Source organism: Glycine soja, chromosome 3, assembly GCF_004193775.1.
Source record: "Glycine soja cultivar W05 chromosome 3, ASM419377v2, whole genome shotgun sequence".
NCBI classification, from domain to species: Eukaryota; Viridiplantae; Streptophyta; class Magnoliopsida; order Fabales; family Fabaceae; genus Glycine; species Glycine soja.
In genome coordinates this window covers 4,105,154-4,115,597 of record NC_041004.1, presented here as the reverse complement: position 1 = coordinate 4,115,597, position 10,444 = coordinate 4,105,154, and the positions used below count along the sequence as shown (strand labels likewise).

At 26.8% G+C, this 10,444-nt stretch overlaps 1 protein-coding gene across 2 annotated transcripts; it reads left to right on the top strand.

Moving 5' to 3' along the window:
- Window positions 1–6,396: 6,396 nt before the first annotated feature.
- Window positions 6,397–8,095, top strand: LOC114405952 (F-box protein At2g02240-like). Of its 2 annotated transcripts, XM_028368482.1 has the most exons (3): window positions 6,397–6,500; window positions 6,891–7,006; window positions 7,097–8,095. In XM_028368482.1, the coding sequence occupies exons 1-3, from the start codon at window positions 6,495–6,497 to the stop codon at window positions 7,524–7,526; spliced, it is 552 nt and encodes a 183-aa protein (XP_028224283.1). In that variant the 5' UTR covers window positions 6,397–6,494; the 3' UTR covers window positions 7,527–8,095. The 2 variants fall into 2 exon arrangements, with proteins under 2 accessions (XP_028224283.1, XP_028224282.1); XM_028368481.1 differs by lacking the exon at window positions 6,397–6,500 and having other exon boundaries at window positions 6,511–7,006.
- Window positions 8,096–10,444: the final 2,349 nt, after the last annotated feature.

Sequence of the window (10,444 nt, the reverse complement as noted above, 5' to 3'; positions counted from 1 at the left end):
CACATCAAATATTCACTTAATGCATGTGAAATTACAAAACTATTCCTAATACAAAGACTAATCTAGCTAGGTGCCCTAAAATACAAGGGCTGAAAAATCCTACATTTTTAGGATACCTTACCTATATTATGGAGCCCTAAATACAAGGCCCAAAAATAATGAAACATTAACCTAATATGTACATAGATAAGTGGACTCATACTTAGCCCATGAGCCCGAAATCTATCCTAAGGCTCATGAGAACCCTAGGACCTTTGCTTGCATCTCTGGCCCAATCTTTTTGGAGTCTTCTATCCAATGTCCTTGCGAGATAGGATTGCATCAGGGGATACTCGATACCCGACATGTATGGGGATGAGATAATAAGCTTTAACTCGTCGGGTATCGGGTACGAGTATAAGGATATGTTGGAGAGTTGTGATCGGGGATTGGGAATACAATACCCGTACTCATCTCGCCCCATTGTCATGTCTAGGACAAAACTATAGGGCTAAACTATATACGTATGACTTATCAATAATTTTTTTAAATAAATATTATTTAAAAAACATAAAATGGATTTTGAAAGAAGAACAATGACACTTAATACTTATTCAACTCTTGTTATACACTAAACATATATTTAATTATAAATTCACATGCATATTTATAAAATTATATGAGAATTTTTTGTATAAAATTTTAAACATATATAAATTTAAATGTTATGGCAATTTTGACTAGCTAACATTTACCATAATTAAATTAACTAATTTTGAAATAAACTTCAATTATTCAATTATGTCTTAATAAGCTTGATTTTTCCCTACTATTACTGCAAGTTTGCATCTTGTATTAAATTATATATATATATATATATATATATATATATATATATTCATCAAATGAAGTGATGAAATGTTGTGTGCCATTTACAAATCACTAGTGTAGAAAGCGTATTTTACATCGATTATTAGTGACATTTTACATTGGTTCAACATCGTCTTTGAAGTCATCACCATTGAAAGCAAAGACTTTTGACAATGGTTAGCAATCAACATCCATCTTAGAATAGTCAACGATTCTAAGGTGTTTTTTATTTGAAGATAGTGCTTGAATAAAACTATTCTAAGATAATTTTTAACTAAACACTATCTTAGAATGATACAAGTTTACAATGGTGTTTATCCTAAAAATCAACTTTAAATGATTGCATTCTATGATGATTTTTATTTAAAAACCGTCTTAGAATTTTCACATTCGAAGACAGTGTTGTTGTTATCACAGTCTTAGAATGCAAATATTTAAAGTTGGTTTTTAAGTTAAACATTGTCCTTGAATGATATCAGTCTACCACTATATTTAGTTAAAAATTATCTTAGAATGATCTCATTTAAAGTTGGTTTTTAAGTAAACACCATCATAGGATAGGATAGTACCATTCAACGACGGTGTTTAACTTAAAAACCAACTTTTGATGCGTTCCTTCTAATTATAAGTTGTGTTTTTGTTCCACTGTACCTCTTTCATCAAGCTTAATTGTAGCAACAAATATAAAACAAACTTAACTATAACAACAAAATAAAAGGAGAAGAAAATAGAAAAAAATGTCATTAAATTAAGTGAATTTTTTATCATTATAGTCAAAGCATATTGTACACAATTGCTCCATTATGTAAAGTATTTTTTACTTGAATATTTTCAATAGTTATTATTTTTGTCTTATTGAAAATAGGTATTACTTTCATAAAATATTTCTTTAAATAAAAGAATGCAAAAAATAAAAAAAATGATACTAATTTTATCCTTTTAAATTTATATATATAAAGTTAAGTATTTTGATTTTTTTTATTATGAGATTACGTATTTTATAAAATATTATGATTTTTTTGTCATTGAAAATATTATGGACTATTTATTTGTCCTTACTGAAGAAATTTTCAACCTCCATCACTAGTCAGATGAAAAATTCTTGAAAATAATTTTATTTTAATGAATTACAATGATAAATACTTAGATAAGTTAACTAAGTATAAATGTATTATTAACAAAATAGAAACAATAAATCTAAAAAATTATTACTGAAGAAACCAGTTATTTAATTTGTTTAAAGCTAATTTTTCTATAAGTTTATCATTTTTTTGAAAGATATTAAGTTATTTTAGGTATTTTATAACTTCTTCCGTTCCTATTTATACGACTCAAATTAGTGATATTTGTTTTTTTATAATATTTAATCCATAATATTTATTGTATTAATTATTTTTATACTTACCAAAATCCAAGAGTTATTCTATGTCAAGGTGAATGTGACCAAAGTACGCTTTAAGATCTCGTACTCAGACTAAGAGTAGTATTTGTTAGGAGGACAAGAGATGAACTTGCAAAACGAAAGACTTCACAGTTCAATTAAGGGAATTAGGTGAAAAATGAATAAGTGTATACATGGCAAGATGAAACCTGGTACTTATGAAGTGGAATAGGCATGGCAACGAGGTAGGTCGGGGTCGGATTTTGCTTACCCCACCCCGGCCCTCGACTCCCCATTTTCCTCCCCACCCTCGAAACCGAACAGGGGTATATTCACCCATCCCTGTCCTCGACGGGGTCGGGTTTTCCCCGCCCCACTTTCGATATGTTTATAAAATTTTATTAAAAAATATAATTTTAAATAACAACCACAACATATTTTTAGATGGTACATGATAACATAAAATCCAATCTAACACTAGCATACAATTTAATCTAATAGTTTCATGTTTTAATATGTTATATATATCCCCGATTTTGGTTATCGAGGAAAATCCGACCCCGACATCGGTCAACTTGAGTTCTCCCTGTTAAAATCGGGGCGAATTCAAGTCTCGTTACCATGCCTAAAGTGAAATGAGACATTGGATCCTTATTTGTGGGAACTATTACCGTGAAGTAACTAACAATCGCGGTAGATGATTACTAATTTGTAGATAACATGTAACAAATAATCGTAACTTACATATTAATATCCACCTTATAGATAATTGAATATCTGTATAGAGGTTACAATATACGGTATATTCAAATAATAAAGTAGCCAGTAATAAATTATCTATTTAAAAGTTCGACTGCTAAAGGTGTGACGTTGGTACACCTGTGTGGCGGTAGGGTTGACATGAAAGATCAATTTATGTATTCAAGTGTCACGGTATAATACTAAATACTATATAAATAACTACATATCATAACTTTTTATATTTGTCATTCATAACTGAGCAGTATCGTTAGACTTGTGAAAGTAAATATTAATTAAAAATATCAAATAGGTTTTGGCATAATCACACCTCGGCCAGATTTGACAAAAAAGAATTCTTATAATTTAATTTTCCTCAAATTGGTGTTAAAATTAAATACATGGGACTAGCTAGTCCAGTAGGTGATAACAAGTTGCAGCACTTATATATATGAGCCGTGCACAGGATACGTGCAATTTATTTACGAAAATTATTGGCATGAAACACACGATCTGTAAACTATATATAGTCACTAAACTCTATACGTTCTAGCTGTAACAATAAATTTTAAAATAAAAGATTAAATACAAATTTAAAATGGGCTTTGACAAAATCGATAACACCTCAGGCAGATTTGACAAAAGATAATTCGTGCGAATTCTTTTTCGTCAAATTGGTGTTAAAATAAAAACGATGGTTGTTTAACACAAAACCTTCCTTGCACGAATTGCACAAATCCACTTTTAAAATACAAGACAATTTTGTTTTAAAAATGCAACCGGTCACCTAGAGATAGAGGTGTATGTGGGGCAATTTGAATGGATTTTGATTAAATTCGTCATTCAATTCAATTATATTTGAACTAATTGATTTAGATCGTTTTATAAGATAAAAAAAAAGCTCAATTCAAATCAATTTATTTGTAAACAATTTCAATTGAATTAATGAGACAAAATATTTAAATTTATATATTATTTTTTAAAATTTAATATTTGTATAAGTTAAAATTTTTATTAATTAAAATACTGAAAACATTATTTATAAAGAAGATGCCAGATATGCCACTAAGTGAGGTGGCGAAAAGATGTCAATATGGGAGTTGAACTCTAATTTTTGTGAGCCAAATTATAATTTGTGAGAACAGAATGAGAAAATAATAAAGAAGAATGAACATGATCTCACTTACTCTTATTTAAAATAGTAAATGATTTTTTTAAAAAGAATTTAAAAATATATTATATAATAATAATAATAATTTAATATAAATGAGTTAACTAACAGAATCAATGAATCAAACTTATGATCCAATTTAAAACTCAATAATTTTAATTGATTCAATTCAGCCTTAATCCAAATATAAAAATTATTCAGTCTAAATTATTTAAATTGATTAAAATCAATTTAAATTCGCCAATAATACATAAGAATGAACACTCTAAGCCACCCTCCTTCAATTATCCCGATTCCAGCTCCGCTTTAATTTCATGAATGGGTCTTGCCATTGACAACTACTTTCTCCATTCTTTTTATCCATCTTGTAGAAATTAAAAAAATGTAACTTAATTTTAATAGCATAGTTATGAGATTTCCTATTTTAGCCTTTTCGATCATTTCATTTTTACTTCTCAATAAATACATATATGTAAATTAATTAATTAATTCTTAACTGAAAACTAAGGGTATAAATATAATTGATTAAAGAGTTATTAAAGTTATTTTAAACTTAAAAAATGATATATAAATAGAAATAAAAGTCTTTCATAAATTCGACAATTAAAAAGGATTAGCGTGAATAACAAATTGCTAACACTTATTATTATGAAACTATTATTCAGTGGAGATAATTTATTTAAAAAACAAACATTGAAAATGATTATTATTAAACATATAAAAAAATGTAAGACATAATGAAATATCAAGCTAAATAAAGTGGAAAAGTATTTAAATTTTAATGAACTAAAAAGAGGACAAGACTATAGGCACTAAACTATATACGTATGACTTATCAATAATTTTTAAAATAAATATTATTTAAAAAACATAAAGTGGATTTTGAAAGAAGAACAACGCACGACACTTAATACTTATACAACTCTCTTGTTATACACGAAACATATGTTTAATTATAAATTCACGCGCGTATTTATAAAATTATATGAGAATTTTTCGTATAAAAATTTAAACATAAATAAATTTTATTAAATTTAAATGTTATGGTAATTTTAAAATATGAATAATAAAATGATTCAGCTATTATACATTTATTTTCTAAATAAAATTATGATTTTATAATATTTAAAGTTTATAAATAATATTTTGAATAATTTTAAATGCAAATTAATTAAATTAGATGCAAACAACTGAAATTAAATATTGCGTAAAACTAATTAATTATTACGTAACACTATGATTTTTATGTTAATCTCTAATATCATTGAAATTTATTATTATTATTATTATTATTATTATTATTATTATTATTATTATTATTTAATCCACCGCATTATAATTTTCATATAAAAAATAATTATTCTAAAATAATTGTCATTTTAACTTTTGAATATAACATTAATTATGTCTTTTACTTATATTCCTTATATGAATGATGAAATATAAAATTTAAAAATAAATTAATGATAATATAAAATTAATTTTATAAAATTATTATTTTTATTTATTATTTTTTAAATTTGCATAAAATAATTTAGGATTTAGGATGATAATTATTTTTATACAGAAGAAGTAACACTTTTGCAAGATGAATTGTTATAGATGATTAATATTATATTTTACCTGTAAGACAAAAACATACTAGCTACTAAATTATCTAATTTATGTATATCTTTAGTCCTTTGCATAATCGGGCGATAATTACTTATCATATAAAAGGATAGTAGTGATCATAAATACCTTGAAGAATAATATTTTTTACGAAATATTTCAATTAGTTTAACATGAAGAGTTTCTAACGATCTTAAATTATATTATATATTATATTTAATAATATACTTAAAAATTGAAATATTGTTGTAATTTTAAAATATGAAATGATACAATAATTGAATTATTTTACAATGATATTGCAAATAAAAATAAATAGTTATATTTTTTTTCAAAGTCAACTGCACCCCAATCATATGCAGATAGAAATGAAGTTCCAAGAATCATCTATTTTAACATTGCATTAATGCAAGGTAGGGTTAGGATTAATAAGTAATTAGTAAAGGATACAAAGGCGGTTTTTGTTGAAACCGATGATTGTTTAAGCTTTTCATAATCATAGAAAGGTTACTGTGTCACATTCTAAGAATGTATAAAGTAAAAGCACATTTTTATTTCTTTATTTATAAAATTGTCACAACACCATATTCTAAATCGGTTTTTCAGAATCGTCTTACATGGAGCGTCGTAAAAGCAATGTTTTCTAGTAATGATTATATGCTAATAGGGCTGACTATATATACCCCACAGGTCACAGAGAGTTGGATTCATCTTGTTTTCGTTGTTGTGCTTGTCTTGTGAATCATGGCAGATGCTGTAGTTACAGGTATTGGAGCTGCGTGGCAATTTCTGAACGTGATTATGGTCGTAAAAGACAAAGTTACGTTCGAAACAGAATTGGAAAACCTCCAATCCATTCTAACACCAATAATTTCGATGTTGGAAGAAATTGAACAGCTGAACAGGGAGGCGAATCGTCCAAGGGAGGAGCTGGCTCCACTAATAAGCAAAATGGAAGAGGGCACGCAGCTTGTTTCTGATTGTTCCAAAGTCCGCGGCTGCTTAAATCTATGCGGCAGGTATTGTTGCAAGGCAAAACTAAAGGCATTTACAAAGTCATTTAAGAATATTTACTCCACGGTCATGTTAGCTCAGATTGCAAGAGATCAAAAAGATAACCGTAGGACTCAAATGCTCCGCGATGATATTCAGCCTACCAGCAACCGTGATTTATTTCTCCCTGCCCGGAAACTCTACATTGCCTGGGTAGAAAATCCTGATTATTGGAGGTGGAATTCTGATCATCCAAATATCGGGTAATTATTTCTTAATTTATTATTATTATTATTATTATTAATCTGAAATAAAATGATATGCTTTACTTTGTTGTTCTTTGAGGTACGTAGGGAGGTGGCTGAACTTGTTAAGGTGTATTTTCTGGCAGTCAGCGGCTGGGTGGACACTAGCACCCTAGAAGAAAATACCAGATACGAGGCATATTTAGTGTATAGTCTAAGGAATAATGCCACCGGGTTCAAGAACAAGCCTGTTGAGGTGTTCCTTAATGTTATCGGTCATGAAGATCAGAATTCGAAGCAAAAGGTGTTCTTGGAAGCTCCGGCAACACCGTGGACTCCGGGGGAAACTTCCGTGACATCCCCACTCTTGCATGGACACTCTGTGCAGAGAGACGATGGGTGGAAGGAGGTAAAATTGGGTGAGTTCCTTAACGACCAGGACAAGGAGTTGGAGGTGGGTATGAATCATACTGAAGGGAAACTCAAGACTGGCATTGTCATTCGAGGAATCCAAATAAGGCCTAAATTGCAAAACTAAAATACACAATAAATTATCAATTTCATCTAAAAGAATTACTTTTATCTTAAATAGTCACTAAAATAAAATATTTTAAAAATTATATAAATTAAGTCTTTCAAGCATTGAAATATTATTCTTCAGATTAATCCTTATACATCGATAAAATTAATATTTCAATGTATGTATTAAGATGTTGGATATTCAATACTTTAGCTAGAAATTACTTATATATAATTTTTTTTTTATTTTAAGGACTACTTTTAAGAAACAGTAATACTTTAGATATCAAATTGATAGTTAATTTACTCTTGAAATAAGCATGCTCAATTTATAATATGTTGTGTTTCTATGTATACTTTTGCTTGCCACATGGCAATTAATAAAGCACACCCTCTCTAGAATGGTGTGTATGTACTTTCCTGTATATGTTGCTGAATACATTTAGCAATTAAATAAGCACGCCCACTCATAATGGTGTGTATGTACTTTTCATTTTATAAGTCAAGTGTGTTGTACTTTTCTTTTTAAGTCAAAATGATGAGGTGTACTTTTTCTTTATGAAATTAGAATGATCAATGTGTGCTTTAGAGTGTTATAAAATCTTAATTAGCACAAGATAGTTCAATTTTTCACATGCCATGTCACCCATCATAATACCTTGTTGGCTTGCATTAAGTCAACAACAAACTTCCATTTTAACCATATCTTTGACCAACACAAAAAGAGTTATTAAATTTTCTACTAAATTGTTTATATTTCTTTTTCTTTATTATTGTTTTAGTTTCTAAAATTATAAAAGTTTTTTTAATCTCTGAATTTCTAAAATTATAAGAGTTATTAAGTTTTTTTAATTTCTCGTATAATAAATTGATATTTTATGATAATTTTAAAATAAAAATTTCAACGGCTAAAAAATAAAAAAAATAATTAATGGTTGCTGAAAACTAAAGGATCTTGTCAATCAGTTTCTAGGGTATTGGTTTATGAACTAAAATTAGAAAATATTTAATGTAAAAATCATAGAAGAATGTAAAAAAATAATGAATAATACTATTTTATACATTCCAATAAAAAATCTTTTTAATTCCTTATAATCAATTAATACATTAAGAACACTACTTTAACATTTATCATAATTAAATTAACTAATTTTGAAATAAACTTCAATTATTCAATTACATCTTAATAAGCTTGATTTTCCCCTACTACAGCAAGTTTGCATCCTCTATACAGAATGCAAACTTGAAATAGTATATATAAAATGTATTAATTGATTATAAGGAATTAAAAAGATATTTTTTTATTGGAATGTTGTGTGCCATTTACGAATATCACTGAAAGTTGTTTTCCAGTTGAATTTATAATAAATTTTTTAATCCATAAATTTTAATTGTTATTTTGTGAGTTTTTATTAGTATGAGGTGTTAAAGTTATGAATTTTCTCTTCTTTCATTTTTTTACCATCCAACCTATATTTTATTTCCATTTATAATAAGATAATAACTAGCAAGATACCCGTACATTCGCACATGTCGCTCTCCTTTTTTTAAGCATATTCAAAATACACTAGCTTAAAAAACATAACTAGCTATTTAATATTTGTATTCTCTAATCATGAACAAATATTAGAATATTCAAGCAAAAAGAAATCCTAATTTTTAGGTTATTTAAATCATTGTCTTCTATTATTTGAAAATTGAAATTATTGTTCATGTTTTTACCTGTTTTATCTTCAAAAAAATTATTTCAATATATTTATTATGTATTGATGTAAAACAAATTCAACACTATTGCAAATAATTTAATTTGTGATATTATTTGGTATGTAATTTTTTTTATAAAAATATATTTAATAAATTAATATTAAAATATTTATTATATAATTATGCAAAAATGATATTTAAACTTATTTTATAAATATTAGTTAACAAAAGTTCCATACATGAATTTATTAAACAAAGAGACAAAATACTATTTTGTAATAAATATATTACCTAATTAGATTTAAATTAATTAATAGTATAAAAATTCCAACTAAATAATATAAATTATTCAAAAAAGATTATTCATTCATAAATTTATTTGATAAGATTTCTAAGTAAAATTGATTTTAGAGGATTTCAAATTATTCATTCATAAAAAATATGATTTCAAATTGATTCTTTAATATGTTGTTATGTTAAATTCTCAAAGAAAAAGCTTTGTTATTCATAATAATTCGCCTAAAATGGTGTTGAACATGATTGTTTTTCATGAAAGATACTTTTGGTCTCTATCATAAAACAATATATTAATTAAAAGTATGCTATTATTGAGTAAGTATTTTAAAAGTATTGTATTAACAATTATATTTAATAAATTAATTTTAATAGTTATTATATATTATGTAAAAGTGATTATAAAGTAAAAATGGGTTTTCAAATTAAAAATAAATATTTACTTTAAAATGATTTTATAGAATTTAAAAGTAAAAATAATTATTATTGAATTTTTGGTTTTTGTGTTAACTACGTAGGACATTGTGGTCCATACTAATCTTAAGTAAAATTGTATCTCAAATGATATTTGTGTTCTCTATCATATTTAAAATCATTTAAATTTATGATATTGTTAAGTCTATGTACTTTGTGAAATATCCATCTCAAAAGCAGAAATTGCCCTTATTAGCGTCCGAAAAATCCATCTCAAAGCAGAAATGCCCTTATTAGCTTCACAGCAAAGACAAAAATCCACGTCAAAAACATTAACAGCGTGTTGTCAATTGCCTTCCCAGGGTCGAAGCACATGCATTTTCTCAACAACCCTAAGTATTCTCCTAACTTTAAGCAAGGTCTTCTTCTGATCTCTTGCCATCTGAGCTTGCATGCCGATGGCAAATATTTTCACGAGCTCGTCAAAAAACCGGTCTAGTTTGTCCTTGTAACAAGCCCTAGTCA